This window comes from Oryx dammah, unplaced genomic scaffold (genome assembly GCF_014754425.2).
Source record: "Oryx dammah isolate SB20612 unplaced genomic scaffold, SCBI_Odam_1.1 HiC_scaffold_19, whole genome shotgun sequence".
Taxonomy (NCBI): Eukaryota; Metazoa; Chordata; class Mammalia; order Artiodactyla; family Bovidae; genus Oryx; species Oryx dammah.
In genome coordinates, this window is record NW_024070203.1 from 23,084,997 (window position 1) to 23,108,515 (window position 23,519).

The 23,519-nt window shown below is 45.5% G+C and overlaps 1 protein-coding gene across 4 annotated transcripts in view; it reads left to right on the forward strand.

The window, feature by feature from the left end:
- Positions 1-23,519, forward strand: part of ASAP1 (ArfGAP with SH3 domain, ankyrin repeat and PH domain 1) — a 305,942-nt gene that overhangs the window by 18,988 nt on the left and 263,435 nt on the right. For all 4 annotated transcript variants that reach the window (XM_040261754.1, XM_040261756.1, XM_040261755.1 and 1 more), the window contains exon 2: positions 20,076-20,202. In XM_040261754.1, coding sequence (XP_040117688.1) covers positions 20,076-20,202 — 127 coding nt within the window. The remainder of the gene's footprint in view (positions 1-20,075; positions 20,203-23,519) is intronic.

The following is a 23,519-nucleotide window of genomic DNA, read 5'->3' on the forward strand; positions in this document are numbered from 1 at the left end:
TTGAAGTATGGTTGATTTACAATATTGTGTTTCAGGTATACAGCAGTGATTTAGTTATATCTATGAATTAGATTCTTTTTCATTATGGATTAATATAAGATACTGAATATAGTTCCCTGTGCTACACGGTAAACCTCTGTTGTCTATTTTGTGGTGTGGTGTGTATCTGTTAATCCCATACTCCTAATCTATCCTTTCCCCACCCGCTTTCCCCTTTGGTAATCAAGAGTTTGTTTTCTATGTCTATGATTCTGTTTTATAAATAACTTCATTTGTATTGTATTTTAGATTCTACACATAAGTGACAGCGTATGACATTTGTTTTTCTCTGATTTACTTCACTTAGTACAATAATTTCTCGGTGCATCTATGTTGCAGTAAGTGGTGGTATTTCATTTACTCTTTTCTATGGCTGAGTAATATTCCATTGTGTATATAGCTGTCCATCTATTTATCTGTCTATCTATCTACCTCTCCATCACATCTTCTTTGTCCATTTCTCTGTCAGTGGACACTTAGATTACTTCCATGTCTTGGCTATTGTGAGTTATGCTGCTATGAATTGGGGTGCACCTATCTTTTTGAATTAGTTTTCATCTTTTTTAGATCTATGTCCAGGAGTGGAATTGCAGGATCATATGGTAGCTCTACTTTTAGTTTTTAAGGAGCCTCCATACTGTTTTCCATAGTAGCTGCACCAATTTATCTTCCAACTAACAGTGTAGGAGGGTTCCTTTTTCTCAACACCTTCTCCAGCATTTATTATGTGTAGTTTTTAATGATGGCCATTCTGACTGGTGTGAGGTGATACCTCGTTGTAGTTTTGACTTGTGTTCTGACTTGATTCTTTTCAGTTTCTCAGAAGACTTTTCATGTCTCTTGCCCCGTTTTAACTTGGATATGAAGGTAGAAGACAAGACCTTTTTAAAAAATTTAATAAACAAGTAAATGCCACACTGATCTCTCACTACAGAGAGGCAGGGATAGGGGGCAGGTTATCTACCCTCTCCAAGGATGTTGGATGAAGGGAAAATTTCTGTCTTCCCCATTTATTTATTTGTTTCTCAGCTTATATCAGCAGGGGTGATAGGCAGCCTATGTTTAAGAAAAAAAGCAAACAAAAACACTGGCTTTGAAATCACACAGACCTGCTTTTAGAATCTGGGCCAAGTATTCAATTTCTCTGTGCCTCAGTTTCCTTATCTGTGAAATGGGTATAATACATCACGAGGTTGTAGAAGAGCTAAAGGAGATACAATAGGGGCATAGCTCTGAGGGTGATGGGTAGGCAGTAATGGGCATTCCCTTCCTTTTCTTTCCACCTTTTGCTGGCAGCACTCCACTTGCCTGCTTTTCCAATTACACCTTTCAGAATCTTCTCCAGTGAAACCAGAGGGAAGAGACCTCATTTCCTTTTTTTTCAATTGCATTGTCTATTTTCTTCCTTCTCTGTTCCCCCTGCTCCCACCCCCAGCTGTAGTCAGAACCTACTGGGGCCATTCTTTCCAGTTAATCCTCCAGGGCTTCCCTGTGTGTGGTCCTTCCTATAGGGGCCAACAGAATGTTAACCAGGGAAGGTACAGTACAGCCTGAGGACCGCAGAGTCCAAGGGATGAGAGCCCTGAGTCTAGACTCTAGTCAGTAATCAGAAAGCCTCCCTGACATTGGCCCCCGTCTTTTCCATAAGTGCCCACCAGAGAAGGCCTGTAGCTGAAACCAGTAATTTGGAGCTTATTTAAATTTGCAGCAACCTCAGATGTTGCTGTCTTTAACCCCATTGTAGGGATGAGGAAGTTTGAGTCTTCGGCCCAGTGTCCTACAAGCTTGTATGCAACAGTGTCAGGATTTGATCTCATGTCTTTTGACTCCTAATCTGTGTTCACATTGGCTGTGATACTTCCCTTGAGAAACTGGCATTTTCTGCAAAGCCTTTGAGCACCAAATACGTTTTGTTTTATGTTATTTTTGCTGGTCTGATTGAAAACCCTCCTAAAAGACCTGCACCTGGCATGCTGCCTAGACTATAGCATCATGTCTCAAACCTCTTGATTGCAAAGGTTCATCATTTTGAATATCACCTCTTATTGAGGTTGGCGTCGGTTGAGCGGAATGGTGTGCCTTCATTAGCAAGCACATGTATTTAGAATTTCTTTCTGGTGGGGGTGAATGCTGGCAAATTTCTACAGTTTTTTTTTTTTTTTCTTCTTTGTAGTCCCTTCTCACTATTTCCAGCATAATTGCTCCCTTCAGTTTGCTGAGGGCTTAGGAACCAGCTTACCAAACCTGTAGGAATTGAGTGTAAAGTAAGAGACACAGGGTGAAGTGAGAACTGTGGAGTGGGGGTAGGGGTATTCCTGTGATTAAAAAGCATGAATTTTGGTTCATGGACTTTGTGGAAATGAATTTCGCTCTCTGGGGAATCTGTGTACTTTATTTCCTGATGCCTGTGTTCTAGAAGAGATGGTGTGTGTGTGTTCACATGCATACATGTACATTCTTATTTTATTTTATTTTTTGGCTGTACTACTCAGCTTAAAGGATCTTAGTTCCCCTACCAGAGATCAAACCTGAAACCCGGCAGTGGAAGTTCAGATTCCTAAACCACTGGACCTCCAGGGAATCCCTACATGTATACTCATAGAAAAGGAAAAAGGGTAAAAAAAAAAATCCCGCCCAATCTGGAGAAAGGATTGCAATAAATTTTAATCTGAATTCTGTCTCTTCTTACTTGCACACATATACAGACACATAGCCTATGATATAAAATAACGAAATAAAATCAAAACTTTTTACCCTCATCAAGAGTATGTGGGTTACCAGCTCTAGCTGGTAGGGTGTAAAAAAAATCAGATATATTAAGCTACAGAAAAAAACAGTGTGGAAAAATCTTTCCTTCCTCCAAATGTTTTATCTGCACTTGCGTCATTGTGGTTTGAATTCTTAAGAACCCTAATGAGAAGGAAGGAGAATCAAAGAAAACCCATTCTTGACCCAAAAATACTGTACGAACCTGCTGTTGGGTTATAAATAATACATTGACTGATACGAAAAACATCTGTGTTTTGTAAATAAAATAAACAACAAAACTGCTATTCTTTGTCAACTGTGAAAGACCACTACCATTTGTCTTTCTGGAAGGGAAAATAATTTTAGAATTTTAAATGAATGCTCTGGAAAGAATGGGCAGAACATTGATTTTAAAGCAAAGAAGTCTTTGGTCTTTATCATCTTATTTCCTGTTTAGAATCTGTTCTGTCTCTTCTCTCTTAACTAAATTGTGCAAAGGTTGTGTAAATAAATTTGCTTCTTCAGAAATCCAGTCTGTGGAAGCCTGTTGGCTCCCGTGTAGCTGTGTTTCTAAAGCAATTCCTGAGATGAATTTAAGTACTTATAATATGTAATGCCTGTACTTGGTAAATTGAGACTGGTCTCTTCACTGATTCTATAATTCCACAAAATAGGCCTTGGTGCCTGTCTTCAGAATAATTCAATAGAATCTTTATGCCTCTGAATATAGAGTCTAATATACAGGACAAAATGACTCTGGTAGATTGTTTCAAATTTGACCACTTCTAAGCTTAGCTGTTTTTATACATTCTTAGTTGGTTAAGTATGTTCATAGGTTCAATATATAAGCTCGGATTATATTTCAGCTGCATGTGAAGAAAAATACAAATAATATTAGCAATTAGGGTCCCCTCACCTCTTTCTCCAAGACCAAAGAAGCCTGGAGATAGTCCAAAGACAGATGGTACCTCCATGATTATCAGGCACCCAACCTGATTCTGTCTCACTGGTTAAACAATCCTGAACATATTCTCTCATGATTCAGAATGGCTGCTGGAGTGTCAGTCATCACATCTGCATTCCAGGCAGCAGTATGGAAGAAGACGGGTAGCAGGGGTCCTCCTCTAGCAGAAGTAACTCCTTTCAAAGCATTTCCTCAAAGGCCTACATAGTACGTCAGCTTACATCTTACTGGTTAGACTTAGGCACACAGCCAACCATACCAGCTATAGCGGAGGCTGAAAGATGAGTCTTTTGGCTGAATATATTTCTCCCCTGAATCAAATGGGGCTCTGTTACTGAAGAAAGGATAGAGGTGGACTGGATAGAGGTGACAAACCAGTAGTCCCTGCCACATCCAGCAAGGTACTGTCTGCATAAAGAACGCAGTGGAAAGAGCTTGAACTTGGAATTCGGACAGACTTGTGTTTGAACCTTAGTTCCTCTACTTACTGGCTGCAGCATCACTTCTTTGAGCCTCAGTTTCCTACCCATGAAACACGTGGAGAGTAATAGCTACTTTTTAGAGTTGTCATAAGGTTCAAAACCATTGCCTAAATCGCCTTGTACATGTGTGTGTGTGCGTGCTCAGTTGTGTCCAGCTCTTTCCGACCCCATGAACTGTAGGCTGCCAGGCTCCTCTGTCCATGGAATTTTCCAGGCTAGGATTCTGGAGTGGGTTGCCGTTTCCTACTCCAGGGGATCTTCCTGACCCAGGGGTTGAACTCACATCTCTTGTATCTCCTGCGTTGGCAAGTGGATTCTTTACCACCTGTGCCACCTGGGAAGCCCTGTACAAGTAGGTACTGAATGGTTATAGCTGTTATTGTTATAAATGAGTAAGTGGTGCCTTCTTCCTGCATCAGCATAGTATCTTAAAAATTGCCATAGCATAAAATTTACCCTTTTAAAATGTCCAGTTCAGTGGGTTTAGTGTATTCTCAAAGTTATATAACCCTCACCATGATCTAACTCCAAAACATTTTCATCACTCCCCCAGTCTTATATCTGCTGAGTCACTCCTTCTTCCCTTCCCCTAGACCCTGGCAATAAGCTTTCCATTTCTATGGATTTGCCTTTTCTGAACATTTTGTGTAAATGGAATCATATATTGTGAATATGAATCAATAATTGTGATCCTTTGTGTCTTTCACTTAGCATAATGTATTTTCATGTTTAATCCATGTGGTAGCATGAGTATCAGTACTTTTTTCCCTTTTTGTGGCTGAGTAATATCCCATTGCATGAATGTACCACAATTTGTTTACCCAGTTGTCTGTTGGAAATTTAGGTTGTTTCCACTATCTGACTGTTATGACTGATGCTGCTGTGACAGATGTAAGTCTTTGCACGAATGTACATTTTCATTCCTCTTTGATATATACTGATGAATGGGATGGGCAGGTCATACAGTGGTGCTGGTGGTCACACTATGTTTAACCTTTCGAGGAACTGCCAGGTTGTTCCCCCAAATATTTTACATTCCCACTAACAATGTATGTCGAACTCGGGTCTCCCACACTGCAAGCCACGGTCTGAGCCACCTTTTAATGGCTGACAGTGTATGAGGGTTCCAGTTTCTTCACATCCTCTCCAACTCTTGTTACCTTCCAGCTTTTTTTTTTTTTTTAATAGCCACACCTAGTGGCTATGAAATGGTGTCTCATTGTGGTTTTGATTTGCATTTCCCCAATGACTAGTGATACTGAGCATCTTTTTCATGTGCATATTATCCATTTTTATATCTTTTTCAGAGAAATGTTCATTTGAGTCCTTTGCCCATTTAAAAACTAGTTATCTGTCTTTTCATTGTTGAACTTTTAGAGCTTATATATTGGGGGGAACTTCCCTGGTGTTTCAGTGGTTAAGAATCTGTCTTCCAGTGCAGGGGATGCAGGTTCAACCCTGGTAGGGGATCTAAGATGCCACATGGCGTGGGGCAGCTAAACTCATGTGCTGCAAATAAAGAGAGCCCTTGCAACGCAATAAAGGCTCAGTGTAGCCAAATTTTTTTTTAGAGTTTATATATTTTGGATGCTAGACTCTTATCAAATATATTATTTGCAAGTATTTTCTCCCATTCTGTTATGTAAGTAAGTAAGTGATAGTCACTCAGTTGTGTCCAGCCCTTTTCGATCCCTTGGATGGTAGCCTGCAAGGCTCCTCTGTCCATGGAATTCTCCAGGCAAGAATACTGAAGTGGATAGTCTTTCCTTTCTCCAAGGATCTTCCCGTCTCAGGGATCGAACCTGAGTCTCCTGCATTGCAGGCAGATTCATGTATATTCCCTAATTTGTTCTTTTTAATAATCTTTTGAAGTGGACATCAGTATTCCCTTTTTACAGATGAGGAAGCTGAGGCTCTGAGGCAGTGAAGAGCTTCCCCAGGGTAACACATGTACTAACTGTGAAGGTGGTGCTGGAAACCAGGAAAAGACTAACCAGAGCTCTTTTTGTTTTATTGGTAGAAACCCATCTCAGACAACTTAGGCTGAAAAAAAGAAGTATCAGTTCAGTTCAGTTCAGTCGCTCAATCGTGTCCAACTCTTTGTGACCCCATGGACTGCAGCACACCAGGCCTCTCTGTCCATCACCAACTCCCGGAGTTTACTCAAACTCATGTCCATTGAATTGGTGATGCCATCCAACCATCCCATCCTCTGTCATCCCCTTCTCCTCCCGCCTTCAATCTTTCCCAGCATCAGGGTCTTTTCCAATGAGTCAGTTGTTCGCATCAAGTGGCCAAAGTATTGGAGTTTCAGCTTCAGCATCAGTCCTTCCAGTGAATATTCAGGACTGATTTCCTTTAGAATGGACTGGTTGGATCTCCTTGCAGTCCAAGAGACTCTCAAGTCTTCTCCATCACCATAGTTCAAAAGCATCAATTCTTCGGGGCTCAGCTTTCTTTCTAGTCCAACTCTCACAGCCATACATGACCACTGGAAAAACTGTAGCTGCTCACATACCTGGAAAGTCCAGGACTGGCAGCAGGCATGGGAGAGATTCTGGGGTCCACTGATTCAAGTGATCTCACCAGGCTCTTCCTCCCTGCCCCTCCTCCCTCCCTCCATCTCTTGCCGTCTTTGGTTAGCATCATTCTTAGGCAAGCTCTCTTATGTGTGGCAAAGATGCATGTGTGCCAAGTCGCTTCAGTCGCGTTCGACTCTTTGCTCCCCTATGAACTGTAGCCCGCCAGGCTCCTCTGTTCATGGGATTCTCCAGGCAAGAATATTGGAGGGGGTTGCCATGCTCTCCTTCAGGGGATCTTCTCAACCCAGGGATCTAACCTGCGTCTCTTGTCTCCTGCATTGGCAGGTGGATTCTTTACAACTAGCACCACCTGGGAAGCCCTGGCAAAGATAGTCACCAGTAACTAAAGGCTTCCTAAGTCCATTGAGACCTGGAGAAAAGGCACATTGTTCTTGACTCTAGCTTCCATATCAGACCTTCATATGCTCCCTGACTGACCTTGCTTGAGTGTAATGCCTATCAGCATACACATCGATGTTGTGCTCAGAACTCTGGGATATTCTGGACAGCTTGGTCCAGCCCTTTGGTTGGGAATATGGCAACACTGTCTGGAGAATCGTGTGAAGTTATGAGGATGTGAAGGGCAGACAAAAATTATAGGCAGTGTTCTTCAAGGTCTGTATAGAACTGCAGAGTTCAAGATGCATAAATTTCTTAGGGTTAAATGAAGGTTAATTCCCAAATCCAAAGAACAGGGGAAAAGTCAGCTTAGTCACAAAAGAAAAACAAAAGATAATTGAAAATAATCATCTCCACATCTAATCAACAGTGAATTCTCTGCTGTCCACTTAAACATAGCAATTTTATAAATTAGTTTGTATAATACCTCTAAGTCTCTAAGACCTGAGCAAAGAGACTAATTTTTCAAAAACAATACACAAAATAAAAGATAGGAAACAGAAGCTAGATGTTTGTGTCAGAAGCTTAGCTAGCAATTGTAGAGTTGTTTTTTTTTTTTTTTAAATTAGAGCCCCTAGTGTGATTTGGAATGTTCACATTTGAGAAAGACTTTAACCAAATAGCATATGCTAGGAAGAAAACTCTGCAGTGGGTGGGCAATTTTCTTTTTTCAAATAGAGCGATGCCCTACATTTGACAAAATTACAGGAAAATTCTGTTATAATACAGCTCATTGTTATGTGGGTTCAAATACATTGCAGGTGAAATCATATTTTTGAAAAGCAACAACTGAGTACTGTGATAGATTCATATAATGTAGGGTGCTCATAACAGAGGCCCCCAACACAGAAGTAATGACCTCCAGACTGTTCTTGGCTTACAAGTAGATCTTGAGGCAGAGCTGGTGTTTGGGGTTGGTTGTAACACCGATATAGGAAGAGAATTCATCAAATTTTAGGATGTTATTGCCCTAGGACCTCAGAGAGCGTCTGCCCTGAGTTCCTGGGAAATGAGACGAAAGGAGGTGAGCTGATTTGGCTGAAGAAGGGAGGCTGAACTCCCTGGCGATGCCATGTTCTCTCTCAGTGCTAAAATTGCAAACAGCTGTCATTTATCAAATGTTTCTTCTTGAGTAGTGTTTCAGATGATAGGCAGCTTTGAACAGCCACTTGTAACAGTGGGTCTAACTGGGCTTTGGGGAAATCAGAGATACATGAAAGGACCTTTTTTTGGACTCCACATGCATAGGCCACATAGCTGAAAGACACATTTATTTCCTGTTTGAGTTCTTTGAGCATTTTGGCAGTTGTGCTGCAGACCTGTATCTCTGCCTACGTGTGAGCACAGGGGCTATATCTTATGTGTCCTTTTGGCTCCTCAAGAGTCTAGCATAGCACCTGTTTCAAAGACAAATATCATTTACTGTATACCAATACATCTTGCATAGATTATCTCATTTATATCTCACAACAGCCTTAGAAGAGAGAAAGAGATCACCTTTTAAAGGACATCTTCCTTTGAAACCACATTAAGTAGCTGACATTATATAGGCCTACGGTTAACCATCCCTATTAAGTGGCAGGGCTGGGATTTGAACCCAGGCAATCTGGATCCAGATTACACATTCTTAACCTCTGGAAGGATTATTAGTGCTGCTCAGTAACTGCAAATGGAATTGAACCAATGGGTTCCAACCTAAATACCTCTGCATCCATTGAGGAATGTCCTCAGGGACTCAGGGACAATGGTCTTATCTCTGAAAATGTCCTGCAAGGAATGAGTCAGTCCCAGAGAGTAAAGTGGGTTTGGGAGGAGAAACCTCACTTACCCTGGGATTATCCTGTAGGGCTGCCCTGGGTTGGGCGAGGGGAAGGTTGTTTTTAAAACAACACTGACTCCCAATGTCTGTTCACGGAAACATCTCCTTATCTCTTGTGACTTCTAACCTTTAAGAAAGGAATTCGTAACTCACTCCAGTATTGTTGCCTGGAGAATCCCATGGACAGAGGAGCCTGGTGGGTTACAGTCCATGGGGTCGCAAAGAGTCGGACACGACTGAGTGACTAACGTACAAGGAAGGGCACAGGGGTGGGAGGGGCGGACCTAGAAGGTTCTTGATTGCTGTCAAGTTTCAAGCTTAGTTTTTGGAGAGCAAGAAAGAAGAGAAAGAGGCAAGACAGTGATGAAAAGGGGGTGGGTATCACTCCAGTCTTCGACTGTACTCACAGCCTCCTTGCTCAAAATTAGGAGTGTTAGTTAAGTAATCCTATGCCAAATTTTATGTAGTTAGAATTTTAGAAGTTTTAAATGGTAGACAAATGTCTACAGGCATTCCTTGACACTGTGACGCAAAGACCATCATAATCCATTCTTAAATGGCAGTTTCACCTATTTTTTCTTAAGGCAAGGTCTTTTAATCCCTTCCTTGGAATGTAAGGTGGAGGAGTCGGGCAACCCTTGGGAACCAGGATACTTGGGATCTCAGAATTCCCCACAATTCTGCCAGGGGATACTGAGCAAATTCATTTAACCAGTGAAGAATCTGTTTCCTCATCTGAAAAATGAAAGAGTTGGCAAGCATATTATCCCTGAAATTCTTTCCAACTCTGGTAGCTTTATGATGTTGTCAGAAACTCTTTTTTTTTGGTATCCACTCTTTTTATTTATTTATTTTAATTGGAGGCTAATTACTTTACAATATTGTAGTGGTTTTTGCCATACACTGACATGAATCAGCCATGGGTGTACATGTGTTCCCCATCTTGAACCCCCCTCCCACCTCCCTCCCCATCCTATCCCTCAGGGTCATCCCAGTGCACCGGCCCTGAGCACCCTGTCTCATGCATCAAACCTGGACTGGCGGTCTATTTCACATATGATACATGGAGAAACTCTTAATAACCAGGATTCCTCATTCCAGTTGCTGCTCTCCCAATTCCTCTCACACCCCTCCCCCATCGTAAATATTCATCCATTCATTCCTCCTTCCATCTGTTCAAGAAGCATCTCTTGAGCACCTGGGTCTCTGAGACTATAACAGCAAATGGAAAACCCTCGAGTCTCAAGGACCTCACAGTCTTGTTGGAGAAATAGAAATATTTGGAAAACGGTGCTGTGAAAAAGGGTCATAAAAAAAAAAGACACGTTGTCAGCCTTGAGATAGCGCAGAAGTGGGCACGAGTAAGTGTAAGCCACCAAACTGAATTAAGACAAACGCATCAGAAAAAAAGAGAAAAGAGACCTGAAGGTTTTCTAAGTGTTTCTCTTTTTTCAGGTGACGATTTCTTGTTCAGAAACAAACTAAGGTTTAAAATCCCTTGCTCCTATAGGTGGCAGGTTTTTAGGAACCCCATATAACACCACCATTTTTCTTCACTGGATGTTGTTTTACTTATATTAGGAAACATGTAGCTCATAAAAAAAGAGCTGGTTTAATCCAAAACACGTTTATCAGGGGCCCACAGGGAATGTGTACGAGGCAGCACCTTCTGTGGGAAAGAAAAAGCCTGCAGGGTTTGGATTCAGACCGGCTGTACATTGCGATTCTCTATTTATTACCTGTAGTCCTTAAGGAGATTGTGCATGTATCTGAGTTCTCAACAGACAGCATGGCCCCTCACTAGGCCATTGAGGGGGGATTTCAGGAGATGGTGCTTATAAAATGCCAAGCCTGGAGCTCTAGGAATCTCTTGTTCCTCCCTTAGATCTTTAGGGACGTTGGTAATACTAAGAAGGATACACTGTACCACCCCTCTTCCCCCAGGGATGGCCAGTTTGGGAGTTCTGCTGTGCAGGAAACTCATTCACTTCAGTTCAGTTGCTCAGTCGTGTCCGACTCTTTGTGACCTCATGAATCGCAGCACGCCAGGCCTCCCTGTCCACCACCAACTCCTGGAGTTCACCCAGACTCACGTCCATCGAGTCAGTGATGCCATCCAGCCATCTCATCCTCGGTCGTCCCCTTCTCCTCCTGCCCCCAATCCCTCCCAGCAGCAGAGTCTTTTCCAATGAGTCAACTCTTCGCATGAGGTGGCCAAAGTACTGGAGTTTCAGCTTTAGCATCAGTCCTTCCAAAGAAATCCCGGGGCTGATCTCCTTCAGAATGGACTGGTTGGATCTCTGTGCAGTCCAAGGGACTCTCAAGAGTCTTCTCCAACACCACAGTTCAAAAGCATCAATTCTTTGGCACTCAGCCTTCTTCACAGTCCAACTCTCACATCCATACATGACTACTGGAAAAACCACAGCCTTGACTAGACAGACCTTAGTCGGCAAAGTAATGTCTCTGCTTTTGAATATACTATCTAGGTTGGTCACAACTTTTCTTCCAAGGAGTAAGCGTCTTTTAATTTCATGGCTGCAGTCACCATCTGCAGTGATTTTGGAGCCCCCCAAAGCAGGAAACTCATTAGGAAGACCAAATTCTGAGCCGCGCCCTGCCACTGGCAGAGCTATTTGTCACTGGGGAAGTTCTCATCTCTCCACGTGAAGGGAGTACTTAGGTCCTTCCCAATGGTGCCAACAGTCTTCATACAAAATAAGAGAGAGGCCGTATTGTGGAATTCCCTAGTGGCTCAGTGGATAAGAATCTGCCTGCCAGTGCAGGGGTCATGGGTTCAACCCCTGGTCTGGGAAGATCCCACGTGCCTCAGAGCAACTAAGCCTGTATGCCCCAAGTAGAGAGTAGCCTCTGCAACTAGGGAAAGCCTGTGTGTAGCAACAAAGACCCAGCACAGCCAAAAATAAATAAAATTATATATAGATGTATGAATAAAATTATATGTGCTGCTGCTGCTAAGTCACTTCAGTTGTGTCCAACTCTGTGCGACCCCATAGATGGCAGCCCACCGGGCTCCCCCATCCCTGGGATTCTCCAGGCAAGAACACTGGACTGGGTTGCCATTTCCTTCTCCAATGCAGGAAAGTAAAAGTGAAGCTGCTCAGTCGTGTCCTACCCTCAGCGACCCCATGTACTGCAGCCTTCCGGGCTCCTCCGTCCATGGGATTTTCCAGGCAAGAGTACTGGAGTGGGGTGCCTTTGCCTTCTCTGAAAATTATATGTATATATAGATAAATAAAGGGAGGCTTTACTGTAAATATCACTGTGAAGATTAATTCCAACTGTAGTAATGGAGCAATGGGAGTGCTCTCCACTTGGAAATCAACCCTGATTTTCATTGGAAGGACTAATGCTGAAACTGCAATACTCTGGCCACCTGATGTGAAGAGCTGACTCACTGGAAAAGACCCTGATGCTGGGAAAGATTGAGGGCCGGAGGGGAAGGGGGCGGGATTGAGGAAGGAGGGGGAAGAGGATGAGATGGCTGGATGGCATCACCGACTCAATGGACATGAGTTTGAGAAAACTCCGGGAGATAGTGAAGGACAGGGAAGCCTGGCGTGCTGAAGTCCATGGGGGTCTCAGAGAGCCTGACACGATTCATCGACTGAACAACAACTCCACTCCAGCCATTACTTTGCCTTTGAGTTGGGCTTGTAACAAGTTCCCCTGGAGGAAAAAAGATGACACACAGGCTCTAACAGAAGACCATCCAAGGGCTGTGGACCCATTGTCAGGAGACTAATCACACGGGCTGTGAAATCAGACCAGTCAGTCTCCTCTGCTTGCTAAGGTGACCTCTAAGCTCCAGGTTCCTCCCAGGTATAAAATGGGGATGATACCAGTGCCTGCTCTATGTGGTGGCTGTTGAGTATGAAAGGAGGGTATGCCTGCAGCAAGGCAGAATCATGCAGGGCATATAACAAGCCCAGCATTTACTAATTGATGTTATTATTATTCCTTTACAGGACAGAACAGAAATACATTCCTGAGTCCTTTCAGTTGATAAGGAGGAGAACAAACCGTGTTCTCCTCCTTACTCACTAGGAACACTAGTGGTTTTTACTTGGAGTATTTACATTAAGTTCATTGGAGACTAGAATAGGCTTTTTGTTTGGCTGTTTCTTACTTGAGAGAATATAAGTGTACTTGGGAAGCACTCATACAAGGCACGTGAGTGAAGCAGTCTGCTGCTGGGGTCCAATATGGCAACATGAGCCCGACAGTGAAACTCGTGGGATCGGTGCGTCTTTCCCCTTTCCTGTTCCCCCAGCCCCTCCCCCGCCCACTGCTTTCCTTTCTTCTAGCACTTTCTTAAGATGATAGAAAACAAATACATAAGGTGAAATAAGGAATAAACAATACTTATTTTGATTGACTGATGAGAAGGACATCTAATGGAGTAGTACTCTATGAATTATTATTGAGAACTTTATTTTTGCAGGCAGTAGAAAAAGCCCAGGATTTCATCTCCTGGGCGCTGGGACATTAACTTGCACTGAGCTCTCATTGTGTTTTGGTTTCCATTATTGGGTCTTTTTTTTTTTTTCCCCGGCCACGCCCTATGGCATGTGGGATCTTAGTTCCCCCAACCAGGGATCAAATCCAGGTTTGATGCATTGGAAGCACGGAGTCTTAACCACTGGACCACCAGGGAAGTCCCTTGGTTTCCATTATTGTAATACTCCCACATCAGAACTGTTACGTGGATGAATTCAGACACTGCCTATATAACCAGGGCAGTGCCTGGCTCAGAACAAAAGCTCAGAAAGTACTATCGCACAACTCACTAGCCTCGGGTTTCTCTCCAATAAGTTTAGGATAATCATACCTGGGACTTCCCTGGAAGTCCAGTGGTTAAGACTTAACTCTCCAATGCAGGTTCGATTCCTGGTGGGGGAGGAAAAAGGGGAAAGAGGGGCTCTGATCTTACATGCCTCAAGGCCAAAAACCAAAGCATAAAACAAGCAGTACTGTAACAAATTCAATAAAGATGTTAAAAATTATCCATATTAAAAAATCTTTATTAAAAAAAAAAGATAATTATACCTACCTTATGAAGTTGTCATGAAGTTTAAAGAAGGATGCTACTGTTGCTGCTGCTGCTAAGTCGCTTCAGTCGTGTCTGACTCTGTGCGACTCCATATACAGCAGCCCACCAGGCTCCCCCGTCCCTGGGATTCTCCAGGCAAGAACACTGGAGCGGGTTGCCATTTCCTTCTCCAATGCATGAAAGTGAAAAGTGAAAGTGAAGTCGCTCAGTCGTGTCCAACTCTTAGCAACCCCATGGACTGCAGCCTACCACGCTCCTCCATCCATGGGATTTTCCAGGCAAGAGTACTGGAGTGGAGTGCCACTGCCTTCTCCGTTAAAGAAGGATATGTATGTCCAAAATGCTATACTTGGCAAGGTGTCAGGTACATTGTAGGTTTCAGTAAATTTTAGGGGGGAAGGAATATCCGAATTTTTATCTCCAGATCAAGCTTTCAATATTCCCATAATACCTGAGAAATATCATCTACTTATGATCCCTCAGCCCCTGCTAAGCACCTTATATGCCATAGCTTATGAAATCCTCAGAGCACTAAGACAGTTATTAACATTGCCCCCAATTTGCAGATGTGAAAACTGAGACTCAGAGAAGTGAATTACTTCAATGAGATCTAATAGCTGCTACATGGTAGAGATGTGAGGTCAAGTCTTTCTCATGAGAATCATGCTATAACTCATGCTCTTATTAAACAAATGCCTATTCTACCCTCTAGAAGTTGCCTTGGTTAGAAAAACCAGGCTTTTACGGTCTCAGCTGTTTTCCGATCCCCATTAGTATTCATTCTGTTTGACTCTAGATACTGTTTCTTTACTTCCAAAATCCATCGTTGATGGATCTGACCTCACAAGGGATACTTACAAGAATAAGCAAAGTTTCTAAAGACGATCCCCAAATCTGAGATCCCAGACTTTGGGAATTACTGTGCAGTTTCCCCTTCCCTTTAATCTTTCCTCTGCCAGGTGACTAATTTAGGGAGAGTCCTGGAATGAAAAGAGATGTATTCATGGTCATAGTTGACATAAAAAGGGAGTTCAAAGGGAATTGACATTGGTTGATTATTCGCTATACATCAACTGCTTTATCCACAGCTTCTCAATTTATTTCACTTAACAACCTGTAACAGTCATTTTATTACTATACTAATTTCACAGATGAGACAATGCATTGTTATAAGTGACAAAGTGGAGATTCAAACCCAGATCCAAGTAACACAAAGCATATTCTCTTCCCACACTACCCCATGGCCCTGCCCCATGAAGGCACTGGGAGCCTTTGATGAATGTTGTAATTCCATCCTGTCAGCCTGGGCCACTTTCTAGGCATCTGAATCAGAGCACCGATAGCTCTTCTTGGTTTCTTTTTTCCCTCTTCTGTTTTTTTGGCTGTGCGCAGCACGTGGGATCTTAGTTCCCCAAACAGGGATCAAACCCATGTTCCCAGCATTGGAAGCTCTGTGTCTTAATAACTGCACCAGCAGGAAAGTTCCTGGTTTCTTGTGCCCAGAAAGGACCCCACACTTCCTCCGCACTCTCCCACCCCTGGTACTTTGTCAGCTATCTTGCAAATGCACCACCTTGGTTGTTGGGCAGATAGATGAGTGAAGCCTGCCACTGGGAATGTAATTCAGCCAATTCCCTGATGCCTGTGGGGTCACTAGTGCCCTTGCTGACCAGGAGAATAAGCCACCACTATTTTTATCCCCGCTTTTCTAGGGAAAGAAAAGCATTCTGTAAGGACCATTCTTATTTCATCAGCAGTGCTCAGAGTAACAAACAGGCTTGAGGAGTGCAAGGGCACAGAACAGCATTGGATGGGGGTGATGTTGATGACCAAAGAGATGATGCACGCTTTAGCCAAAACTGGGTGTGCACGAGTAAGTGTGTGTGTTTTTCCTGGCTCCAGAAAGGATGATATGTATTTATGAGCGGGCTTCCCTGGTGGCTCAGTGGTAAAGAATCCACCTGCCAATGCAGGAGACATGAGTTCAATCCCTGGGTTGGGAAGATCCCCTGGAGAAAGAATTGGCAACCCACTCCAGTATTCTTGCCTGGCAAATCCCATGGACAGAGGAGCCTGGTGGGCTACAGTCCATGGGGTTGCAAAAGAGTTGGACACAACTTAGCAACTAAATAACAACAAATATTTCTGAGCAGTTCTGCACAAAGAAATCTAGTTTAAGTTTTGCCTGCATCAGACTCTATCCACAGAAGATAGCCAGGAATGGTTTTCAGGGTGTTTTGAGAAAATGAGAGGTGCAGATGGCTTGCACTGGGGCATGGTTTCAAATTTTAAAAGGATTATGGCTTATGAACCCTAGGAATGGTGGATGGAGGTGTGAACCTTTGAAATTCTAATTGCATACCAGTCTAAGGAGGTATATACTTACCTGGGCACAATATCTCATTGTTCACATATTCCTTTCTTGGCTAGGGGAGACGGGGAGGAGGAGCAGATATATAACATAATCTTCAAATGAAACTGAAACAACAATTGGTGGCAGCAGTTTGGACTCTGGTGAATTCCATCAAGAAAGCAATCCCCATTGTTTACCATCGCAGTTAGCTTAGCTTGTTGTAATAATCTTTATTCCTTGCATCTGTAGAGCTGAGGGCAGACACAGACTCAGCTCCTGCTGGGAAGGATCTCTGTGGTCATTTTGACATATGCATCCCTTTATTTTATCCAAGTGAGGGCACTAAGGCCCAAGCTGACAGCATCAGTTATTAGGAGAGAAAGCTCTGGAATCCAGGCCTCCTGGAACTGAGGCAATTATTCACTGACTCCAGGCTTTTTAATAACAGCTCATATTTATCAAGTGTTTGCTCTAAGCCATACATATGGGATAGAAGACGCTACCAGCCCAGCAGGGATGACAGGTATTCGATGACAACTTGGAAGAGAGAGAAAAGTGGAAATAATGCAAAATCAGAGTCTCAGATGGCCTAGAGGATGGCCTTCTTGGAGTGGTTGGAAGGCTAAGTGCTGGGTGTTCGAGTCTCAGCTGCTGCACAGGGATGCGTTCATGCATGCATGCTAAGTCGCTTCAGTCGTGTCCGACTCTGTGCGACCCCATAGACGGCAGCCCACCAGGCTCCTCTGTCCCTGGGATTCTCCAGGCAAGAATACTGGAGTGGGTTACCGTTTCCTTCTCCAATGCATAAAAGTGAAAAGTGAAAGTGAAGTCACTCAGTAGTGTCCGACTCTTAGCGACCCCATGAACTGCAGTCCTCCAGGCTCCTCCATCCGTGGGACTCTCCAGGCAAGAGCACTAGAGTGGGGTGCCATTGCCTTCTCCAGCTGCATGGGGATAAACATGGGGTTACTTGGAGCTTAATGAGCACAAGCTAGTAGTGGCCATATTTGCTCCCAAGTCACAAAACCTAGATACAGGATGACCCAGTTAGTATATGGGAAAAGAGGTAGGGTTTTTTCTGGTGTCTCATATTCTGTCAGTAACAAGTGACCTCCGGGTACGGGTCTTAAATGCCATCTGGCAGTTTCCCCAAAACCTCAACCTTGGTGTGTCCCAATGTAGACTTTTAATGTAGAAGGAGGAGAAAGTGTGTACCTGTTTGTTTCTTTGTTTTTTAGGATGCCCTCAAAGCTGATGTCTCAACACTTTGCCACAGCAGAGTCTTTATTCCTGTATGCTGCCTTACCAAGGCCTTCCTCGTGAGCTGCAATGCTTGCCTTCCTGACATTAATGAGCGCTTCCCCAGAGACACAGTGCAGGTTCAGGACAGCCAGCACAGGCAGACAAAACACCTTGAACTTGTACAATGGCTCTCCGGTGCACAGAGCACCTTCTCATCTGTTATCATTTACCAGCCTCATGGGGCTGACGCCCTCTTCTTTCATCTTCATGGGAGGCAACTGAAGGCCAAGATCCCATAGCTACCAGGATACCTGCAGAGGCAGCCAGCCCCTCATTCTCTTTTCTTCTTTTTATTGTCTGTTTGGCTGCATCGGATCTTAGTTACAGCGCACAGGACCTTTGATCTTTGTTGCCACTGCAACATCTTTTTAGCCGCGTCCAAGGAACTCTTTTGTTTGCGTCATGTGGATCTAGTTCCCTGACCAGGTATGAAACCCAGGTCCCCTGCACTGGAGCAGGGATGTCTTGGTCCTCCAGGGAAGTCCCTTCATTCTCTCTTCTGCTCTAGATGTCACTTTGTCAAGGAGGTTTTCTCTGCTCATTCCTTAAACCACAGCTCCAGCATCACTTGCTTACTCTGTATGTACTTCACTTTATATTACATGTATATTGCTTGTCTGTTTCCCTTACTACTATTGATGGAAGAGTAGCTGCATTGTCTGTTTACGAATTTCCAGCGCTAGGAGCAGGGCATTAGTAAATAGTTGTCAGCGGTGAGCGAGAAGTTCTCCTTTGATAATCACTCCCGGGTCCAATGTCCCTCCCTGCCAGTGGGCACTCTATTGTGGTTTGGAGAAGGACCAGAGGACAGATAACCGTACAAGATCGCAAAACTCAATCCCAGAGGAGGCCCGGGGGCTAGCCTTCTGCCCATGTTGGTGAATTTGGGACTTTATGAGCCGGCTCCAGTTGGCTCCAATTATAGGAGCCAATCGTCAGGCGCTTCCTAAGGGCCTAGTTTTTTTTTTTTTTTAAACCAATTTGATCCGCAATCAATGGTGAGAAGTTAAATGGATTCTTTGGGCTAAGTAGATTGAGCAAAATAGCCATCTGCCAGGGCCGAGGAATGAGCAATCTGTTGGTAATTTTTCCGCTGAAATTTGGCATCTACTTAGCATTGTACACCATTTGCACCTCGGGAAATGCCTTTTACATCCCTTCCCTTCCTCTGACCTTCGGGTTAAAAACAACAACAAAAACCAGTGTAAATGAAAGATTAGAAAATTGTGGTATATAAAAAAAAGAAAACCCTTCCTATATCCTATATCTTCACTTAGCACTTTAGCGGCTTCAGCAAACGGCACAAAACTAGCCTTTGGGAGGCTCATGAGCGCCCTGCTAAGAGAGTGAAGAGCCGGAGCCAGCGGGCGGGCAAGCCGCAAGCCGGGCCCCAGAGGCCGGCGCCGCGCTCCCCTCTCGCCGGGCCCGCGGCCCGCGCAGCCGGAGGCGGCTCTGCGGGCCTCGCTTCCTGCTCCCACACGGGGCTAAAAAAGAACGCACACAACTTTTTATTTTTTTGGTCCCCCTTCTTGCGAAAAGCTCGCGTAACGAGCTCGCCCGAGTAACCGCTCCAGGGGCGGCCCGGGGGACGCAGGCATCCGCCGCCCCGAGAACCGCGCGGCCTGGGCCGCCGGTCGGGGGGACCCAGTCGGAGCGCCGCGCGCAGGGCCGGGGGGATTGGGCCGGGGATGGCGGGGGAGGCGAGTGGGCGGGGGAGGGCCGGGGCGGGGCTGGGGGCCGGCGTGGGCGGGGCGGGGCAGCGTGGGTGGGGCCGGGCCCCGCGGGGAAGGGGGCGCGGCGGCGCGTGCGCAGAGCACTTCCTTGTTTGTCCCCGTGACCGTCGCGGCAGCGCCGGCCGCCCGCCCGCCCTCCCGCGGGAGCGTGTGCTCAGTCAGTCGGTGTCCGCGCTGCCGCCTGTCAGAGCTTGTGAGCAGGCAGCGCCGGCCCGCCGCGACTTGCCCGGCCCCGGGCGCCCCCTTCCCGGTCCCCCGCGAAGCGCCCCGCCGGGTCTCCTCCCCCGTGGCCGGGCATGAGCAGAGGGAGGCGGGTCGCCGAGAGCCCCCAGCCTCGCGCGCCGCTTGGAGTTTGAAGGGCCCCGCGCAGATCGCTGATCGGGGCCGCCGCCGCCTCCTTTCTCGCCCGCCAGAGCTTTCCTCCCGCTGCCGCCGGGATCGCAGCCGCGCCAAGCCGGGCGGCGGGTGGCGGGCTGCGCGCGGGGGTCGTTCATGAGCCGCCGGCCGGCCCGCGGCCCCGGGAGCCTGCGCCGTGACTCACCCCTCGCCCTCGCTTGTGTCTCGCCCCCTCCCCCGGCAGGATGCCGGACCAGATCTCCGTCTCCGAGTTCATCGCCGAGACCACCGAGGACTACAACTCGCCCACTACGTCCAGCTTCACTACGCGGCTGCACAACTGCAGGAACACCGTCACGCTGCTGGAGGAGGTAGGTCGGGGCCGGTGCCCTCCGCGCGCAGCCCTTCGGGGACCCGGGCCCGCCCGCCGGGACGCCTCGCTGCCTCAGCTCGCGGCCGCTGCCTCGCCGTTGGATTGCGTCGATTTCCGAGCCGGGGAGGAAGGGGACGTATGGGGCTTGGGGGAGCCACACCCCCCTGCGGGACCCCCTCCAGCCCACCCGCGGCCAGGTGAGGGGCGGGGGACATCGGATGTGCAGCCCCCAGCTCCGTCCCCACCCCCACCCCCCACCCCCAAGCGCGAGGCTGGAGGTGGAGAGAGGATTGAACAGGCTGTGTGAACAGCCCTAAGAAGAGGGAAGTCCTCTCCTTGCCTTGAGCCCTTCTTAGGCGCTTTCCACATCACCCTGACCCTCTCGTAACCCGCCAAGCAGATAGTGTCAGGCCTCTGAGGGCAGAGGGAGGCAAAGCAACGTGGCCAAGGTCACCAGCAAGGGACTGGGAGATCGTCAGTTAGTTAATGCACCTCTCCACGGCCCGGCTTGGCTAGGCAGGCTGAGCTGCATCGGCTAGGACTGGTGGAAAAACCCCAGAGGAATGAGAGGGAGCTCTGGCCGGGACTGCCTCCACCTCGGGATTCCTCCTCCTCTCTCGTCCTAAAGCCCTGGGTGGAAAGAGCTATCTCTGCAGACTGGTACCCACCCGGCTCCCCTGGGCGGCTGGTTTGGTAGAGTCAGGCTGCTGCGCCAGCAGGACCTGCCCGCAGGGCACTCATAAGCTGTGAATGGAGCCCCGAGGCTGATGCTGCCCTAAGGACCTGGCCAGACAGGAAGAAGGGAGGACTGAGATGCAGAAAGAATCGCTCCTCTTATCTAGGTCTCCTGGGAAAGCTTGTGGGTGCCTCCGACAGCGTCAAGAACTTAGCAATTTCCTTTACAATTTTAGGTGCATTAGTGATAGGGCCGAGTGGGTACAGAAGGAGGAATCTGCAAGCCTGGGAGTTGGGAAGCGTCTGAACCTCCTCAAAACCGGGATATTTGCCCTGGAACTCTGCCCCATATATAAGTGCCATAAAGTGCCACTCCCTTCTCAACCCAAAAAAAGATAGCACTGGAGGAAGTTAGGAACGCAGATCGTTTTCCCTGGGTGGATTCTTATGTGGTTGGTTTATTTGAGGTTTAGGGGAGCTCTTTCTGATCTAAGCTCCCCAAGGTTCCTCCTCTGTAATACTAAGAAGCTTGGGCTTCTGTGAGCAGACTACTCTTGATGCAGGCTGTGATGCTTGTTCCTGGGCCAGGTTACACGCAGAACTATGTGTGTATTCAGAAGCACCGGGGTCCTACATTTTAGGAGGGGAGAGGTTTCTGCTAGTGCTGGGTCCTGTTTTGCCGATCTGATGCTGCAGATGAGTCTGAATGTTTTATGCCAGTTGAGGTTGCTTCTGGATTCTCTCTGAAGTTAATGTTGGGTTATTGAATGAATTTTGAAATTCAGTTGGAGAAGCACCATCTGACTAGGTTTGTTTGAAAGCCAGAGGTAAATGACTTTTTTCTTTGTTGTGGTTTTGTTTCTGTCCACTGTCTTGTCTGTTGAACCAGCCTGATGCTTGGTGTCTGGGATTAAGTGGACTTGCCAGGCATTCAACCCTATGACCAGTCTGTCCTTCACTTAATTGTGATGAATTGAAACATGCTGATATGGCAGCACTTTGCATCCTTTTTCTGTACCTACTGTATATGCTTCTAAAGGACGTGACATTGGTTAGACTGAGGGGCTATTTTCCTTCTAGATAAGTCCTTCAGGGCCTGCTGATGGAGCTGTCAATTATTTTAACTTTTCCTTTCTGCACATTCAGATAATGTTACTGTATTCTGTTTGTGTGGAGTGTGATAAGGATACGTATATAGTTGGTGATGCTGTTTGTAGGTGTATGTGCCCATACTATGTGGCCACACTGGAGGATAGGGTTAGTGTTTTTAAATTATATGCAGCTGCTCTGGATCTTTGTTTGAGGTTACTAAATTTAAAAGCAAATGCAGCTGATGTATTTTTTGGTGGGCCATACTGTTTTGCAAGGTTGGGTAGAAAAACAGACCCGGTCCTATTACCAACCTGGTCATCTATGAACTTGAGAAGGAATTGGAACCAGGCTAGAAGTTCAAAAGTGTCATATTAGAGTACGTTGGTAATACTCAGGTTCTCAAAAATACAATAGTGATTGTTTCATCAAGAGCGGCACAATAATTTTGTAACTTTTTTCTGACTTTAGTACAGTCCTAGCCAAGAAGTCATTGTCCCCAGTCTCCATCTTTTAACTCCTTTTTAAAAATTTTTTAAAATTTATTTTATTATTATTTATTTTTGGCTGTGAATAGGCTTTCTTACTTGTTGAGAGTGAGGGCTACTCTTTGTTGCGGTCCTCAGGACGGGGTTCTTATTGTGGTGGCTTCTCTCGTTGTGGAGCATGGGCTTGAGAATGCTCGGGCGTTAGTAGTTGTGGCACTTGGGCTTAGTTGCTCCATGGCATGTGGGCTTCTCCTGGACCAGGGATATGAACCTGTGTTCTCTGCGTTGGCAGGCAAATTCTTAACCACTGGACCACCAGGGAAGTCCATCTTTTAACTCTCAAACTGAATTCCATGTGGTTGGATTCAGAGTGATTGCCTTTAGCCTAAAAGTGCAATATGCCCTTTAGTTCCTTAATTGATAGATAACTACCACGGTTGAACTTTTAATCCCACCCCCCCAAAGCTTGTATGTATGAAGGAGGTACATTTATAAATATCTTATGTGGATCAGCATTCAGTTCTCAAAAATTACTGGGCTTAAGGTTATTACCCTCAAAATATAAGGAAAAGTTTTGGGGCAAACCACAAATTCTTATTGGCATAGGCTTCACAAGTGAAATAGGTGGAAACTTGAAGACTGCTGTTTGGGTTATCTTGTGGTTATTCTTAGGAAGAGAAATTTTGGGTACTTTTTTGGTGATGTGGAAACTCAGGAATAGGAATTAATTTGGGCAGCTTGGAATTTTTTAAAAAATATTTTTCTAGTTCTAGCAATTGTCTTCCTATTTATTTATGGACTGTTTTGCTCTTTGAATTCCAAAGTAGCATGCCTTAATGTCACGTAAAAAATTGTGTTAGATCTCCTAATTTGGAACCCCAAATTAACCCCCACTCTCTCTCCCTTTTGGTTTGTCCTCTTGGCAAAGAGTTCTGTGCTTTGCAGATGTTGCTGCTTTTATTTTAACCTATCACTGATGAGCACTTTAGGAACTAGGTCAGACATACGTGGTTAAAAAAAAAAGAAAAGAAAAGAATTTACTTCCAGGCTTCAACTTTGGGGG